Source organism: Pholcus phalangioides, unplaced genomic scaffold (assembly GCF_987345545.1).
Source record: "Pholcus phalangioides strain wild (caught in Gottingen) unplaced genomic scaffold, Ppha-v1.0 ptg000013l_1, whole genome shotgun sequence".
NCBI lineage: Eukaryota > Metazoa > Arthropoda > Arachnida > Araneae > Pholcidae > Pholcus > Pholcus phalangioides.
Window position 1 is genome coordinate 9,446,918 of NW_028301606.1, and position 20,376 is coordinate 9,467,293.

Below are 20,376 nucleotides of genomic sequence, written 5' to 3' on the forward strand. Positions count from 1 at the left end.
TCTTGGTTAATGGAAAAGTAAGACAGGCATAGAAATTTTCGAACCTCACGCTTTCGTGTGCAGTGACTCTCTGCTCTGCTGTTTTCCAGACGGTCGTCTCCAGTACCCGGGATCACGTGTGTCGAATCCAGCCATCGTCGTCATCTCAAATGCAGTCGACTCCAGATCGAACCGATTCGACATCAGCCATCGAAGAGCTCACCAAACAAGTGGCAGAGCTAACGGCTACGGTGAATCGACTCTCCAGAGGGAGATATCGTAATAGCTCCCAACAGCGACGAGCTAGGCGTTCAACATCTCGTTCAAGTCGAGCACGGGATATCTGCTTCTATCACAACAAGTTCGGTGAGAATGCCCGCTACTGCCGTCAGCCATGTAAATTCCAGAAAAAAAACGACGACCTTCCATCATCGCTGGTATGATGGAATCGGGCAACAAATCCAGCAGGCTCTTCGTGATTGACAGAGTTACGGGTGATCGTTTCCTTGTTGACTCTGGCAGTGAAGTTTCTGTTATACCGCCTAAAAAAAATTCGTCAGCACTACGTCCAAGTTTCCATTTGTTCGCCGCAAACAAAAGCAAGATTCTTGCTTATGGTTCCACGGTCAAGAAACTTGATTTAGGTCTCCGGATACCTTTTTCCTGGACATTTCTCGTAGCTGACGTCCCTTCACCAATACTTGGAGCTGATTTTCTAAGCAACTTCAACCTAATCGTTGATGTGCGAAACCGACGACTCATCGATTCGCAAACATCATTACGGGTACTCGGATCGATCAAGCCCACAACACAACCTTCCGTCACTACCATTGGAGATTCTGAATACAGTGCTATATTTCAAGAATTCCCAGGTGTCTTCAACCCTTCACAGATCGGTAAAACAGTGAAACATGTGACGCGACACAATATCATTACTCGAGGACCACCGGTGGCTTCGAAGCCTCGCCGTCTCAATCCAACAATTCAACAACAGGTGAAAACCGAGTTTGAATTCCTTTTGGAACAAGGGATTATCCGGCCCTCCAAAAGCCCTTGGAGCTCTCCGTTACATATCGTGCCCAAGGCAGATGGTACTGTACGTCCTGTCGGTGATTATCGTCGTCTAAATAGTGTTACGGAATTTGATTCTTACCCGATACCACATATTCAAGACTTTTCTCAAGAATTGCATGGTAAGTCTATTTTTTTCAGACTAGACATCTTCAAGGCATATCATCAAATTGGCATTGCCGAAGAAGATATACCAAAAACCGCAATCACAACCCCTTGGGGTTTATTCGAGTATACAAGATTGAGCTTCGGTCTCGTAAATGCCGCTCAAACTTTTATGCGGTTCATGCATGAAGTATTACGAGGTTTACCATTCTGCTATGTATATCTTGATGGCATTCTATGCTTTTCTGAAAATGCCGAAGAACACAAAATTCATTTAAAACAAGTATTCCAACGTCTTCAACAGTATGGCTTAGTTTTAAATTTGTCAAAATGCATATTTGGTGTTTCTGAGCTTGAATTTCTGGGACATGTGATCAAACCATCGGGTATCACACCTCGTCCAGACAAAGTGCAAGCTGTACTCGATTTCAAGCAACCGGAAACAATTGAGCAATTGCGTAAATTTTTAGGTCTCATAAATTTTTATCGCCGTTTCCTACCGCATGCAGCTGAGACACAAGTGCCACTGCATGATCTATTGAAAGGTTCTACGAAAAAAAGAAAAGACAAAACAAAAGTTGTGTGGTCTACATCAACTTTGAAAGCATTTGAAGATTGCAAAAAGCTACTAGCTAATGCCGCATTGTTGGCACATCCATCCCCGTCTGCCCAATTAGCTCTACACGTAGATGCTTCCGACTATGCTATAGGCGGTGCACTGCACCAGGTGACGGACAATGGTCTTCAACCGCTAGGTTTTTTCTCACGTAAACTTTCACCCACCGAAACACGATATAGCGCATACGATCGAGAACTTCTTGCCGCATATTCTTCCATAAAATTTTTCAGATATATGCTTGAAGCTCGTGAGTTTATACTTTTCAGTGACCATAAACCACTGTGCTATGCGTTTCGACAAAAAAGTGAAAAATGCTCACCTAGACAGCTAAGGCATTTAGATTATATATCGCAGTTCACAACGAACATTTGCCATATTCCTGGATCGCAAAATATTTCCGCTGATATCTTATCACGCGTAACAGCAATTTCAGTTCCTGGACCTCTCGATTTTACTGCCATCGCTGAGCAACAAGAGGGGGATAAAGAACTAGAGGAACTTCTAAAGAGCAAATCAGCTTTGCAACTGAAGAAAGTATTTCTTCCAGACGCAGCTAAAGCGCTCTACTGCGATTTATCAACAGGTCCTGTTCGACCTTATATTCCAGAAAAATTTCGATATGATGTGTTTTGGAATATGCACAAACTCTCACATCCAGGAATTAGACGCACTATTGATTTGGTCAGAAAGCGATTCATTTGGCCATGTCTAGCTAAAGACTGTGCTAAATGGACAAAAGTGTGCATACCATGCCAAAGATCCAAAGTGCACAAGCACACGAGATCCACACTACAATCGTTTGTGGAACCTTCCCAACGATTTCAACATATTCATTTGGATATCATTGGCCCACTGCCCATTTCCGATGGATATTCTTATTGCCTAACAATGATAGACCGGTTTTCACGATGGCCAGAAGCGGTACCTATCCGCGACATCACAGCAACCACGGTAGCTGCAGCTTTTCTTTCCACCTGGATTTCTCGATACGGCACACCTTTGACAGTAACAACTGATCAAGGTCGCCAATTCGAATCGCAGCTATTCCGGGAGCCTTCCAAATTCATCGGAGCAAAACGGGTTAGGACAACTGGATACCATCCACAAGCGAACGGTATGTGGAAGAGTGGCATCGCCCTCTCAAAGCCGCGTTAAAATGCGACCAAACCCATAAATGGACTGAAGCATTACCTACAGTTCTACTCGGTCTTCGGTGCTCTCTGAAACAAGATTTGGGGTGCACACCTGCAGAACTACTATACGGAGAAACTTTACGATTACCTGGTGAATTTTTCCAAGCACGAGCTAATTCCAACTCAACTGACGCTTCCGAGTTTCTACAAATGCTGAGAACTCACGTCCAAACTTTCCAGCCACGACCAATCAAACGGCATGGAGGACATCCTACATTTGTTCACCATGATTTGAAAACTACTTCTCACGTTTTCGTAAGAACTGATAGGGTGAAACGTCCTCTGGAACAGCCATTTGAAGGACCATACAGAGTGATCAGCCGGACCGACAAAGTGTTCAACGTGGACATAAGAGGAAAATCAGTGTCAGTGTCAGTCGATCGGCTTAAACCGGCATTTCTTGTGAATCCGACGGTGGAGCCGGTACCTGTATCTCAAACGTACCAACTGCAGTTACGTCTGACAGACTCGCAGCTGATTCTGCTGTGAAACCAGTCAGAACCACTCGTTCTGGACGTACTGTCCACTTTCCAGATCGTCTACAGTGCTCGTGATCACTGATGCTACTCCATAGTACGCGATCACCTCTTATTACTCGTGATCACTGGGGAGGGAGTGTGTGGTGTCTCACGCAGACGACCCCCCAAGAGTCGGGTCAACGACCTCGAGTGTGTCACGTGATCCCGGGTACTGGAGACGACCGTCTGGAAAACAGCAGAGCAGAGAGTCACTGCACATGAAAGCGTGAGGTTCGAAAATTTCTATGCCTGTCTTACTTTTTCATTAGCCAAGATAATCATGTTTGTGTCGTCGTAATAAATGTTTATTCTGAAGCTGTGGCTCTGTGTGGTGACTCCGCAACTCAATGTATGTGTATGTATATATTTGTATATATATATATATATATATACATAGCCGCTGTGGTGGTCGAGTGGTTATAGTGCCGGACTCGTGATGCGAGGATCCGGGTTCGAACCCCACAGTGGTGGTCGGCTGAAGTTGGTTTTCTGTGGTTCCCAACTTCAAGGCGCAAATGCGAGCCGATCTCCCCGTTAAAAAGTCTCGCCGCAGAGAGCAACAGTCCTACAACGGTAAATCATTCAACCATAACACTTCACTCATAGTTAGTAATACTGGGGGCAGATGACAGCACTACACATAACAAGCATTACACAGAAACAAACTTTACGTCAGGTTGCACTACACGTACACGCACATTCCCGCATGCACCGATTCGTTGGGGGGTTCCGCGGGGGGGGGGGTGCATGTGTGGTGTAGCAGTAGTAGGTAGGGGCTCGGGGATCCATGATGTTCTTAAGTCAGCCACCTCGTTGGGCAATTTGCCTGTTGTGGCGTTGTATTTGTATTTGTATATATATAATTTTTAGTGTATTTTCAAAAGCCGGGGGGGGGGGCAAAACACATATACTCAATGTATGTATATATATATATATACCATTTTTAGTGTATTTTCAAAAGCGGCGGGGCATTGCCCCCTCCCCCTCTAAATGACGGGCCTGTAAAAAGGGTGCTCCACAAGGGTACTACTTCTGAACCACTCATGCTTCTCGTAAATATCCATCTGAGGAAGTTCTAACAGATTGGTACATGTCGGTAAATGCTGCGTATACCTAACGTGAAGTTTGTTTCTAAAGAGTGATTGTTTAAGAATGCTGTCCTCTTCCCCTCGAATTTGGAAGCAGCGAAATAGAAAGTTTTTTGCCTGTTTCATAGCACACCTGAATTTCCAATGTAGGTCTGATTAAACTCAGTGGGGAGACGTTTTTTTTTTGAATGGGAGATCGGCTCGCATTCTTACGTCAAAATTGGAAAACCACGGAAAAGCCGGACTACAATTGGAAAGCGTCTTTCCACAGAGAGCAAGTAGACCTTCAACACCATACATATGTAACATAAAAAATTCAAGCATCCGCCATATAAACTTCAAAAGTGGGCGGACCAACAAGGACACGAAACAAGTACAACCCTGAAAACATAAATACGAGGCGTATGTATGGTTAAGTAGTACCAATAATTGAATTTTCTGAAGAGATCAAATTATGTTGGGAAACGACTGATATACAGGGTGGTTATAAAAAATTGACACTAATTAGACGTTTGTAGCGCCCATTCTGACGGAGGTACTTTGATGAAACGTGATATATAGGATATATATGAACCATGGAGGATATTATGGAACAAGATTTGATAAACGAAGGTCCACTTTTTGGCCACCAGCTGAAAATGGTGCTTCTTATAGCAGTTATCTCTTTTCCCATGGTCTGAATAACGTATATACCAAGTTTACATGGAATACGTGCACCTCAACAGGCGCTACATAGATCAGATCAGTGTCAGTATAATTGAGCTAAGTTGTGGCAAGTGTCGCTATTCCAAAGTTTCATCAAAATACCTCCATCAGAATGGGCGCTACATACGTCTTACTATCAGTTTTATTTATAACCAGCCCGTGCAAACTGTAGGCCCTTTAATTAGCTATCGTCGGTTTAAAATGACCGCGGCACATCAAAAATGATCAAATTTAAAAATTATATGATGGAGATATAAAAAAAGACTTAATCAGACAGAAAACTCGACTAATTTTAGTAATAAAAGCTCAACGTTATTAAAATTTACTACATATTTGAAACAATTGATATTCACATTTTTCATGTTTTTAACGCCCAACGATTGAAAGTTTAATAAAATAATGATAACAAAATAGTACATTAGCCTTGTAATGAAATATTTCTCGCACTAAAATATGGCGGTTTTCTCTTTTTAATTAATGTAGATCGGTGGTTCGGAAATTAATTGCCAAATATTTAAGTTACAAGAAGATAGACAAACATTGATCGAGAAATTTTTCGACGGAAGATTCGATCAACATTTGCAAAAAGATCACGTTTCTTTAAAATCTTTGTTTGATAGTTCATAGATGTATGAAGTATAATATTTCGTTGAAAGTTTCCATTCTTAGCGATTTTATCCTTTTCAATATTTTTTTTTTCTATTCAATAACTCTTTTGTTAAGATACATTTATAATATTTGTATAGCAGAATGGTGGAACGATAAAGCTTTGAAGTAATATCTCAAGTATTTCGCTGATGCAAGTTTCTATTTGTGATCTAATCGATCTTTTTTGTGCAAGCTCCGTAACGAAAGATTCTGCTCACATTCTTTATATAGTTCTTTGGAAATAATTTATATAAATTGACTGTTGGGTGAATTCATTAGTTACTATTTCGTTTTGCAATCCAGATTAATTTTGTGAGAGATGTGAGCAATGGCATTTTTGCTATTAGTGATAAAACAAGCATCAAAGGCAATCTGGCTATCGACATTCATACCTTCAACCACTGTACGATCAAGGATGTAATATTGCGCCCAAACGCCCCAGTGGAATAAAATCAAAAAAAGAGTTCTGTTTTCTTTCCTCTCTCCTCATCACCGCGAAGACTTGTTGCAACCCTACGAAAGAAAAAGTAGTTCTTTTCAACTCCGTGATGTATCCTTCTAATATATACATCTGAGAGTGAAAGAGAGAGGTAAGTGAGGGTGAAAAGAGAAATCTACTGCGTACTTACTCTATTAGCTGTAAGTATTACAAATAAGGGGAGACAGGTGTATAATAGATAAGTATCTAATAGATACGTCTATCTCTCTCTTATACTTATGTATTATACTGTCTTCCTTTCATCTTTTCTTTTCCTTATTTTTATACTTTTTATAACATACGTTTAGGTTAGGACAAGGTTACCATATTTATCACCGATTCGTTACACAGAGATAATCCGAATTTCTTGCCAATCGCTTGTAAGCGAAGCAGTTAAAAATATTAACGCTTTTGTTCACGTTAAAATTAATTTAATTTATTTAAATTCGGGTGTTTTTTTCTTATCAACTGTTGCTGTTGTTACGTGGTGCGAAGTACCGAGCACTGAGCTCGCGTCTTCTCCGTCTTGGTTTCTCTACTTAGGTAGACATATTGATTAGTCAGTGGCAAAATGACTGCTTAAAAACAACCATCGGTGATTTTTTTAAAAATTATATAAAACCCTTTATGCAAAAAATATTATCACTACCACAATACAACATTAATATACTGATTTGCATCATCAACAGTTTTCAGGCGATAGAACATCTTTTACCACAGATCAGATTACACATACCTTCAAAACAAAATCTCGAAAATAGCATATATTCTCAATATATACAATATTAAACAATTCGATTTCACTAAAGTGACACACTTTGCCCAAAATTTCAAAAAATAACCAATGTTTTACAATAAAGTTTACAGCATATTGTTTTATCAACTGTTCGTCTTAAACCAAACCTATAATATTTCTGTATATATATATATATGTATATATAGAGGATAAACATGCAAGAGAAATGAAGATAAAAAATGAGGTGGTGAAAAAATATCTTTTGAATGACAAAAGCGCTAGTGCTGCTCACTTGTTCTTTTAAAAATATATATATAAAAAAAGAATTATTTCTAGAAAAAGGAAAAAAAAATTGAATTTTATTAGAGTGAAATAGAACCTATGCAGTGGTCCTCATTGGGGGGAACCCCATGCATGTTTAGAAAAGTGTAGGCGTTTCTGAAGGGTGGCTATGCCTAAATGCATTAAAAATGCCAACTCTTGTTCCCCGACACCTGCCTTCTCAAAAACATGTTGGACGGAAAAAAAACAATGAAAAATGTCTATATATATATATATATATATATATATATATATGTATGTGTGTGTGTGTGTGTGTATGTTTGTATAGAAAAATGTACAAAATGAGCATTATGAAAGTTAAAAATTTGTCAAAACTCACCAATATCAGCGCCATATGCAGTGTAGTGAAAAGAAAAAAACATTTCCTACTTGACAAAGATAGAATTTCGATTCTATTTTGGTTTTTAAATTCATTTGTACTTCAGCAGAACGTCGGGGGCATCGAGCATCTATTTAGGCTATGATTGCGAGGATATGCAAACGTTCTGTGTTATGCCAATGACAGGGTGCCCCCACCCCCGATGATGAGAGCCCTAGACATTGGCTATAACTTTTTTCATTTTTGAGATTTTCATTGTTTTTTTGCATTCCAGTTCTCATAATTAATTTGTTTTTATATAAAAAAATATTTTAACAATATATAGGTTTGTATGTATAGTGTCCACCCTGTATATATATATATATATATACAGGGTGGGCAAAAAGTCCGTAGAAACTTTAAAAGTTCATAAAAACCGGAAAAGTAACCGAAATAAAAAACGGTTTGCAGGGTTAGCATCGCTAGGTCATGGGAATTTTTTTAAGACAGGAAAAAAAAATCTCAAAAAACAGACGATCAGTAGCGCTGACTTACATAAGTGAAAGGAAAGTGTATCGATCCGATCCATCCAATGTGTCGGAACTGAAAGGTGCGATCCGCCGAGAAGTGTCGTGTATACATCCGGACCTGCTGCACTCTGCCGTTGCTGGATTTGTGACTCGCCTGCAATGTGTTATCCCCTGTGGTGGCGGTGGTCATGTGGAACACATACTGCTGTAATAAACAATTTGGAGGCAATCTGTTTGTTATTTGTGTACAGAATGTCAGTAATCGAGCAGTTTGGTTTTAAATGAGGCCACGGTACTACAAATAAACTCGTGAGGGTCGTGAAATGCCTTCAAGAGGCTAAAAATTACAAAAGCTATGCAGTAGGAGCTTTTTTTAGATTATAACAAGGCATTCGATTGCATTTGGCACGAGAAACTCCTACTGAAGATTATCAACAGAGGCTATCCCTCGATAATCATTAATTTTTGCGATCATACTTACTTCTCAGAATATTTCAGGTTAAAATAGTAGAAGTGTCTACCTGCCCGCTGATCTTCAAATTCCATCCACACATCTACAAGTATATAAAGAAACTCGCCAAAAAGTACTTTGAGAAGCAAGATGCTTCAGAAGTGGATGTTATCAGCTCAGCATCCAACTACCCAGCTGAACAGAAATTAGCACAGCGAAGACCAAAGAGTATCTTGGTTACAAATTTTCGGAAGGAATTTTAATTGTCATAGAAAAGCAATAATGGTTAATCATACTGAAGTTATGATTTGAAAAAGACTTGCATTTTTTATTAATAATGTACCACAGCATAGTATAGATAAATATTACTATAAATAAATTTCATCAAATTTTTGTAAAATGCTGCACTACCAATCAATTCCATTTTTAACATGGTAGAGTGAGAATATTTTATGTAAATACAGTCATTCATAAAGTTAATTATTGTAATAATTGAAAGGTATATGATATGAACGCTTTGTGAATTATATAACCATTTGCTATATGGCCTATCAGCATAGATTTTTTGAATCTAATATAATTGTCAGATGTGCAAAAGTAAAATCAAATTATTCTGATTGTACGGGGAGGTGTATTGATGTTCTGTAAATTCTAATAACCACTTGTAACCTTACACTCTATTTTATTTATTTATTTATTTTAATATGTTTGTCAAATGCTCAAAAGTCACATTAAATGGTTCTGATGGATTTGCTGGGGTTTTCCTGTATATAAACATACCACCTTTCACTGAATGGAAATATACTGTAAAAGATGCTGTAAACTTATGTTGTAAAAGATTGGTAAATTTTGTAATTTGTGCAAAATAATCACTTTAGTGAAATTATATTTAATATTGTAGATATTGAGAATGTTTGCAACGTTCGAGATTTATTTTTTAAAAATATGCATTATCTGAGAGAAGTAGTAAAAAAGATGTCTTAATCTTTGCAAATTGTTGAGAATGTAAATGAATATACTAATATCGTATTGTAGTGAGAATATTTTATGTATAAGGGTTTTATATAATATAAAAAAAAATCACCGATGGTTGTTTTTAAGCAATAATTTTGCCATTGACTGATCAATATCTCTACCTAAGTAGACAAACCAAGACGGGGAAGACGAGAGCTCAGTGCTCGGTACTTCGCACCACGTAACAACGGCAACAGTTGATAAGAAAAATTAAATTAATTTTAATGTGAACAGAAGCGTTAATATTTTTAACGGCTTCGCTTACAAGCGATTGGCAGGAAATTCGGATGATCTCTGTTTAACAAATCGGTGATAAATATGATAACCTTGTCCTAACCTAAACGTACGTTAGAAAAAGTAGAAAAATAAGGAGAAGAATAGATGAAAGGAAAACGGTATAATAAATACATAAGTATAAGAGAAAGAGATAGACTTATCTATTAGATATACTTATCTATTATACCCCTATCTCTCCTCATTCGTAATAATAGAGTACGTACGAAGTAGATTTCTCTTTTCACCCTCACTTACCTGCTCTCTTTTACTGTCAGATGTATATATTAGAAGAATACATCACGGAGTTGTAAAGAACAACTTTTTCTTTCGTAGGGTTGCAACAAGTCTTCGTGGTGATGAGGAGAGAGGAAAGAAAACAGAGATAAATTTTTGAATTTATTCCACTTGGGCGTTTAGGCGCAATATTACATCTTTGATCGTACAGTGTTTGAACGTATGAATGTCGATAGCCAGATTGTCTTTGATGCTTGTTTTATCACTAATAGCAAAAATGCTATTACAATCGTGTGGGGAATCGAACCCACGTCCTTTCACCTTCCGGTTGAACGTCCTAGACCACTAGACTACAGAGGCTCTCAATCTGTCCTTGGATCTCGTGTGCACTGAACGGGACCGTACATGGAGGGTCGGACCAAACTCAGGCTAAAGCTCACAATTGCTGACAATGCCACCAGATGGCGAGTTATCCAAGGATGATGTCACTCTCCGCTATCCATACAAAGGTTTTTAACAGCTGCCTTTAACTTTAAATACTTCATCGCATGCCAGAGGTTCGTAGTCTGAGTCCGATGAGGGTTCGTTGAGCTTGTGAGGGAACTGAAACATTCATACTTTGGCACTGTTTCGTGACTGGGATTTTGTCTTCATTTGTTATGATGAATCTAATAAGGCGTTTAATTATTTCCATTCTGGAGTGTTTCTGTAGAAACTGTATCATCCATGGGGTGTAATTCGGTGGCGTAGTAGAGCCGAAATGGAAGTCCCTGGTGTACTCGCTCTGATCCAAGTGATGTAGATATGTCTATTTGGCAGTAATATAGAGATAATTTTCCTAGCCATCATGTGGCGTGATAGGAGTCTAGAACTGCATATAACGAAGAGAGTGAATCAGAAATAATTGTGTGTTTCTTTCTTGTTGGCGCTTGCCTGTTGCGTAGCTATGAGCAGAGTAAACAACTCTGCCTGGAATACCGTATTTAGATTGTTGAGTTTATTGCTCCAGTTACTTCTCTGTTGGTTACTTATCTGTTCCTCAAATTAAACCATGGGTCAGAGCCAGTCTATCCTCAGTCTTGGAGCCATCAGTGTAGATCTTATATTTTGTCTGTGAGTGTACATCGCGAGGATGCGGACTCGAGCCCCCCCCATCCCAACCGTCACCACAGTGATGGACGGCTGAAGTTGGTTTTCTGTGGTTCCCAACTTCGAGGTGCGAATGCGAGCTGATCTCCCCGTGAAAAGTCTCGCCACAGATTGATTGATTGATTGAACAATTATTCAATCATTACACCTCACTCATAGTTTAAAAAAATGATGGCAGCTGGCAGCGCTATACATAACAAGCATTACACAGAAGTAAACTTCACGTTAGGTCCACAACAGGTATCTCGTAAGAAATGAAAATAAATAGAAAATATGTGAAATTTCACGCTCTCCGCAATGTCACTCACAAAAAATGGTAGAAGAAAAAAGAAGATTGAAATCTTGAAAGAGCTTTCAGAGGAATAAACTTTGAAATTAAGAAAAAAAAATCATGAAAAATCTCAGTCGAGTCATCCTCATTTTCTGCAATAAAAAGTCTAATTTTCAACAGAAATGCGAGAATAGGAAAAAAATAAATAAATTCAAGAAAGGTATCCGTCTGGAATGTAATTACCATCCTGATGGAATTACTGATCCCTTTTTCTTGTTTTTGTCGGCCTCTCTGTTCCTTGTTTTCTATCTTTTTTTTTCTCCTGCTTCTCCGCATTCAGAAATATTCCCGTGATCCTGAAAATATTTATCGATCGGGAAAAGTACGAGCGAAACATTCTCCCTTAATAACAACTGAAGCAATTATGGCAAGAAAGGAAAGAAGTTACATGAATAAATGAACTATAAAAGGGGGGGGGGGATATAAAGTTGTTAAGAAATTCTTTTCGTAGAAATAATTTTTTGGTGTTTGCAGCGCATTATAACCGCTGCTCTAACATTAACTCTAAGCTCTAAACATTAACTTTTATGGGTTGCAGGGGGTTATCATTGTTATTGTTGTGTTATCTCTCTCTCTCCCTTTGTGTCGAAAACATACTTTTTGGGAGGAAGTTATGCGATAATTTACTTCAAACTTTTATTGCGATAATAATTTCCGGCAACAGTAGCAGTTCGGAATTCCATCTTTTGTTTTTACGTCTGTGGAGCGATCGTTCTAATGTAATCTTATATGCAAGTGAAATAAGATAGCTCTCACTTATCTTGAGTCTCGTTCTCTCTAGGATGCACAAAGTACGCGTAAAATCATGATTGCTTAAGAATACTGAGTGCATCCGAGAAAACCTGAATAGAGACCTTAGGTATAATGAAGAAACCTACAGAGAGGCCATAAAAATCCTAAAATTGGATACGAATTGCAATATCGCCTTGACTAAGATTGTGAACACGTAGAAGAAAGTGCCTTCCATAAGAACTTGGAGTAAAATCATGGAAAATCAAGAAATATAGGAACAGCAAAAATAATCTATTCTTCAACGTATCTTCCCCTTAAATGATATGCAATGCGCCCCTCGTTCATTTTAAGGCAAAGCAGAGTGAGCTTTTTCTGGAAGTTGTGTCAGTGTCTACGCTGCTAACAGAACACTACGCCTAAGTCGGCCATACTTAATCGGATAACGGATAAACAGATCAAGTCCTTCGGCACAAAAACTTTCCCATTTTAACATTTTTTGTGTAAAATTTCCCGCTTAATGTGATAATTGCAACGGCTTTTCCCCGCTAATCGAATATTGCACTTCACACGTAAACATTTGCACATCAACCACTCTACACATGATGTTTTTATTGAGTGAAGCATTATTGGAATTAATGGAAACTATATTATATCAAGTTAAGATAAATGCATTCGTGAATAGGTAGTGGGCTTCAAGTATTCAGGTTGTCTTCAACACGTACATTCAATTATCATATATTTGTTCTCCGTCGAGCCAATACATGAAACTAACTTTTTTAAAATCTTAGGTATATTGTAATCATTTTAATTAAATATAATTTTCATTTCATTTTTGACGTCTGATTTATTCGACAAGCCTTATTAATATGGATCGTTCATCAAATTTAAATTATATTAACGTTGCAAAGTGGCAGTCAATTTAATTGCCCCCCCCCCCTCAACATAATCGGATATAGTGCGCTGTAATCGTTCTCACCCGATTAAGCTGGGCGAACTGTATTTCTCTCACGGAGCTTCTCACTCAACATCAGAAACACCCAAATTCACATGGTGCAAGATCCAGACTCTAAGGGGATTGTGACATGATTTTATAATATCACATTTACGTATTATTTTTTCAGTTTTGGAAAGTTTGTGACAACACATATCGAGAAAGCTTGTGTTAAATTCTGGCTGCAGATTTGTGAGACAAGCAACGTCATTTATTTATTATTCAGGAAGATATCCCATTATTATTAGAGATCCTCACTGCTCTTATTCTTATTGGCGCTGGAAACACGTTATTTATCTCAGGATTTTGTTATCATTAGTAGTTCTTCGGACATTCTAGACTTAATCGAGTCAAACAATCGCCCGAAACATTCCTGGTCCATCAATAATTTCAATATCCTCGAAGGGCATTATCATAATTTCCACATTCCTCGCTTCAAACTATCTCCTTATTATCCAGAGAGGAAAATTGAAGTATATCCTCGTATTCGCCGGATTTGAGTCCCCCCGTGTGATTTATTTCTTCTTTGATGATTGATGGAATTCTATGTACCAAAAGAACCTTCTGAATACTCGAATAACTTGAACAAATCATTTGATAATACAGCCGATGCTCGCTATAACGACCATGCGTTATTGCGACCGTTATAGTATAACGACCGTTACGAAAAGTCCCGAAATTTTTCCTATTCATCCCCTGTTACTTTTAGTCCAATGCAACGAATTAAAAAGACTTTGAACATTGAAGGACCGGACACACCCAGCTTCCCATCTCAAGGAGATATCGAAGCGTTCCCGAAAGATTGGTGCATCCGGAATTTTATTAAATATGCATATGTGTATATACAGTATATCTATGTATATAAATTTGTATAACAGAATAACAAGTCCAATTACAGGAGTATAAATCAACGGAATAATTATGATAAATCATGATCTAAGAATCGAAATCTAAATTGATAATATAGCGTCCTTGGCACGTCTGGACTCGATAATCAAATTCCGTTGGTGGCGGTCCGTCTGCGTTCGTTGGATGTCACAAGTTATTCATGTAGGCCGTACAACGACGAATCCATGTCGTGTTTGCGTCACATGGAGTCCTGGTCCAAGTGTCCAAGTCAGCCAATGTTCAGACAACCAGGTGTTTTAGCTCATTCTAGAAACGCATTTCTGTTCCTTAAGTATCCTACATCTTAATTTTCCTGGGCAATTAGGAGATTTCAATCATTCCCAAAGCTACATCGGCTGGCTAGCTGGATTATGGGTGGCATTGATCCACTGCGTTTACATGTTAAGTGTATATAGTTTCTCCAATAAAGTTCGCCGTTCAACGAATTACAAAGACTATTATTGAAAGACTATTAAATTGAATTACAAAGACTATTCAATCCAGGATCTGAAGTCAGATCTGCAACGCTTCTTTCTTATAAAGAAATATAAATATGTTTTTTTGATTGCTAAAATTGCGTTTCACCATCACATTTGAAAAGTCTTCTTGCATATAATTAATATTACAAATTTATTATTATTTTCTAAGCTCATACATTTCAACTGTGACTGCTTACATTATGAAAAAAGGAATGAAGAAAATAATATTTTATTCCGTTCAAACATAAATTCTTTTTTAAAAAGCTAAAATTTTCCCCCCGAAAGTTCCATATAACCACCTCTCAAAATAACGCCCATTTTCTTTGGAACTAAGTGTTGTCAACATGGGGTGGACCTTTGACCATCCATGCTTATAGGCTAGTCGTCGCTAACCCGACCATGTTATACTTTTGGCCAAATCCTTCTGGGCACCGGGAACTGCACAGCACATTATCAGATAGTTACGTGTCCCAAGCGGCCACCTTTTGGAACTAAGTGGTCATTATGACGAGCATCGACTGTGTATTGTCAGTCCAGCAGCCACTTGACAGAATTTTGTAAGCAAACAGCAATCACAATCAAAGTGACTTGAATGTGTAGAGTATTCTGCGCCGATACTATCTGGCATTACAGCGACATCAGTCAGTGAGATATTGTGCCAGAAACAGGATATTTCGCAAATAAATTTGTAGCTTATACCACTGTCGGAAATACTTTTTTGCCAGTTGTTCCCTTAAAAAAACGCACAGTACCGTCAGTTATTTTCACAATACTCTGTACATAAAGTATTTTATGAATATTAAGAATTAGAGAAAAAAATTATGAAAAATAATATATTATTTAATATTAAATTTGTCAATTACATGTTTATATTTGTCAAAAGAGAAAGTACAGAGAATTTTTTATGTCTTGAGATGGCAGCGCTCAAGTGTTAATAAATTATCAAATTATTTCTTGCTCTCGGTACTAACTAAAAAAATTTAAATAAATTTAATTTTAGCAAGTAGAAGTTTTTATGGAACTTTAATTATAACTACTTTGGGGAGCTTTTGGGAAAACATTCATATTAAATGTTTAAAACAGAACATAAATTTGGAATATGAAACGAAAACAGTGAGTTTCATTGTAAAAAACTAAATTAAATGGTTGAAAATGGAAAAACATTTCTGATATTTGAATTTTTTACAGCTTTATTCTTTAAGGGCATTTGGGGCCGAAAATTGGCACTGTATGTGAGAAAGGAATAATAAATTCTCTCTAAAAAGAGTTTTATACTAATATTTTTTGGTAGTTAGTTAGCTACATTAATAACTTAATATTCTCCTATGTTGACCTCCGTGTGTGTAGTGTCAGTCCTCCAAGCATAGATTTCTCGCTCATAGAGATTTGTGTCATCTCGAAATAATTATCCATATCACGATAATTACTACCAAGTACGTTCTCGAGCTGTAGGATCGCAGAATCCCAACGGATGATTATGGATTTAATTGGCGTAACACTAATTGGCAAACTAATTACGTCCCATATATATATATATAGACATATATGTGCATTTGGTATTTCATGGGTTTCCTCTTCACGGTAATGGTCATTTCTGGGGAGGATATGTGATATAAAAAAATGATGAAATACGATTTTTTTTAATCGTAATTTAGTAATTAAAATTTTGAGAATAATACTCTTGATATAATGAGAGTTATTTCAACTAGAGAAAATTGTTTATTACTTGCTTTAATTGTACTTTTTTTATTCATTTTTTTTTGTCTCGCAGCGAAGAATCTGTATTGCAATAGGACTTGGGATGGAGTGTCATGTTGGCCGACGACGAGAGGAGGGCATGTCGCTGTCGTTCCGTGTTTCTCTGAATTGAATGGCGTGCGGTATGACACATCTGGTAAGTGCAAAAAAGTGAAAGATATCAAGATGTCAGAGGCGCATTATATACTCTTGTACCCGGGGGAAAAGACATTACGATGGAGAAGGAACAACGCGCTGCTGTCATTGAAATAAATATGGCTGTTTCAGGTTTTCCTACGACGCTTTTTCTAAGGTCAAAAATACATTTTCGGGATAGAAATTCATTGCAAATGTTCATCGGTGGATAATGTTTAGGTATTTGTTGCATGGAACGCATACTTAATAAAAAAAAGTGCAGTAAGCTCCAGAGAAGTAGAGTGAAAGTCCGTTATATAATGAGTATGGCTTATAACATGTGAATCTCACTATTACACGTTATTCGCAAGTGATTGTCAGCAACTAATGTTAAAGATGCAAAGAAATATTCGCTTATAAGGGAGTCATTTATGAATGAAAACCAGAACACATTCGCTATAACGACAACGGATATACTCGAATATAGCATGGTTTTTCTCTCCTTTCTTTCAGAGTAATACATGAAATGCATCCGAAAGAGTGACATTTTTGTTCGTGGGAGTTTATAAACGGGGCATGCCAGCACCACACAATAGATAAGAGGACCACATGCTGTATCTTATCTTCTTGTTACCTATATAGGTGGTGGAAAAACCATAAAATTTTATCAGTGTTGGTTAGGCAGCTGGTGCAGGACCTCTGGGTCTGGTTTTAACATCATTGTTATTAACCTGGAAAAATCCTTCGCTCTCCTTTTTTGGATTCTTCAAAAACTGGACACGGGACTTGACTTGATTGTACTACTATCTATTCAGGATTTTATCGGGAAACAGGGTGAACCGAGGTCTCAACCATTTTCTCCATCGTAAGTTGTTTTTCGCTGCCAGATATGCGGCTTTTTTACGCCAAAATAGCACGAGTGAGATAATCTCCGATTTCTTTTTATTTACTTCTCGCTACGGAAACAAAAGGGAAAGTTTTATCAATCGAAACACAACTTCAGATTTTGTTCAAATTTGAAAAAGTAATGAAATAAAAAAACCTTAAATTGTGAAAAAATTCGTGCATTATTATCAACTTCGTGGTTTTTCATATATATATACAGGAAGATTATGCTTAAAGTTTCCCTAATCTGGGTAGCTTTTCTCAAAAACTACTGTACCGAGTACAGCTAAATTTTCAGGATATCTTAATGAGTCCATAGGTGAAAGATTTGTGCAAAATAGTTCAATTTTTGACCATCGGGTGAATCAATGGCTCTTTTTATTGAAGTTTTTTTTTTTTTCATGGGTCTATATAGCATATATACCAAGTTTCCACCACAACGGGCGCTGCATAGGCGTAGTAGTATCAGTACTCTCAGATCTATGAAGCACCCGTTCTTATGGATGTATTCCATCGAAACTTAGTATATACGCTATATTGATCACGGAAAAAAGAAAAATTCAATAAAAGAAGCTCCACTTATTCACCTGGTGGTCAGAAAGTGAACTACGTTTTTTATTTCCTATTCAACATTAAGATATCCTAAACATTTGGCTGTATTCAGCTCGTATTCAGTTTTTGAGAAAAACTATTTAGAGTGCGAGAACTTTAATTATAATCACCCTGTACAATTGATCATTTTTGCCACACCACGGTGATTTTCTGCACACGAGGGCTAATTGGACCGGTTCCTACAATTTATTGCTGATTCTGAACGGCAGCCTTCTTTTATACTCATCGAGAGATTGGTACGCTAACCCCTTGATGTGGGACTCCCTGCGGTAGCAATCTTTTTCTGTGGTCATGTCGCCGTTGCTGTTGTACCCCTGTGTCAGAAGAGTTTCTGACAAGGACTCGAATAATATGAATGTTTTAACAACAAAAGCTCCCCAAAGTAGTTATAATTAATAAACGTCATCGCACGTCATCGAGAGGGTCTACTCCACTGCTCATTTCCACGGGTACTTGGAGCACAATAAATTGAGAACCAACGCTCTAAACATTACGATCTTTATACACGTATTACTTTACGTATTTCTGTATTTGTGCTTGTATTTTTGTAAATATCTTTTCTTATTCGAGAACTTGGTCGTTCAGACGGTTTTAGACATTTCATACTGGAATGCTTTGAATGCACACTTAATGTAGGTGAATGATTAGAGGGTTAAGAATGCATGTACATGTTACGGTAAATGTGACAAATCGGTTATTACGTATACTTATCAATCGTCTTGTTAAGTTTGATAAATTTATCACTTTCACCAGACATTATACATGATATCCAAGAGCCATTGATGAATTTTATAAATATGAAAAAAAAATCCAAATGAGACTAGTATGTCTGATATAGCATATTCGTCGGACGAGGACACAATGGTTACAAATTTTACGATCGTACCCTGATGTAATGATACAATACGCATACAAATTATCACATGCATGGTATATCATATATAGTGCAATTTATCATGTTTACGAACGACGCGACGCTTGGGTGTTATGCATAATCGCACGGTAAATGTGATAATTTTGTTTAGTACTTACTCATTCGTGAGTCATTCGTGCTATTTATGAACGATGCTCTTCTCTGGTACATAATGACCGGTTAAGTGATAAATTCAGGGAAATTTATCAAACTTACCAAAATGTTCTATGATTGTACATAATAACTGGTCATTACGTATAATAACCGGATTTATCCCATTTAACGAGTAACACGCACACGCACACACGCGCACACACACACACTCACTCACTCACTCCTGGGAATTTCTATATGGAAATGTATTTATTCTTCAAGTGAAACTGCGCTTCAGCAAAATCTAAGTGCGAAAATATACGAACGACAGCTTCGTATTCATTTGAATTATTATCATGGTCTGTTTGGAATGCGATCAGATTATAATCAAAATTCCAAATCGAATAGGTACAGTGAGAAACAAATGTGCATATTGATATTCTTCAGTATCATTCAGACATAATCCTAACAGAATCCGGCTGCAATACTTTGCGCAAGGGGAAAGGCACCGGTTGGGAACCGACGAGGCTGCTGTCTTGTCAATTTCTCCTGCACGAATGACCTTTCAGTAAGAAGATTCGATGACATTCTCTTCCCGTCACGGAATAAGAACGGAAAAGAACATCACATTGCGAAGGATGTCTAATATTATATTCGATGCTCTTTCAAACATATCATCCCTGAAAGCTAACCTGTTCCGAATGAAGAGAATATTTGAATCTATGCAATGCGCATCCACCGGAGACCACATTAAATATACACAATTTTGAATGGGGGTATTATTTGGAATTTTGGGACGTATTTCATTCCCGTGGCCCCCAACTTATCAAGGGACCCCTTACCCCTCATCCAGGAAAAAAAACCATTATATTTATTGAATTTAATCAAAAATAAATTTATGATGGACAATAATTTTATAGATAAGGTCGGATCTCTGGGACCTTCCAGAAAGGGGGAATGGTCATCTCTCTCTCTCTCAAGAGCCGAATTATATGAATAAAACGGGACTGTGCAAAATGCAAAACAATCGAACAAAACTCAATAGGAACGATAAATGCCTTCTCCCGACATATTACCCTGGGTCAGTGGTTATTCAGGGTAGCCTAGAATATTGTGAGCTTATGGAGGGTTCTATGTATGAACGTC

The 20,376-nt window shown here is 37.7% G+C and overlaps 1 protein-coding gene across 1 annotated transcript in view; it reads left to right on the forward strand.

The window, feature by feature from the left end:
* The window catches only part of LOC149078572 (diuretic hormone receptor-like), a 98,835-nt gene that overhangs the window by 22,679 nt on the left and 55,780 nt on the right, over positions 1-20,376 (forward strand). The window contains exon 3 of the mRNA XM_089240688.1: positions 16,627-16,749. Within this exon, the coding sequence (XP_089096814.1) occupies positions 16,627-16,749 (123 nt within the window). The remainder of the gene's footprint in view (positions 1-16,626; positions 16,750-20,376) is intronic.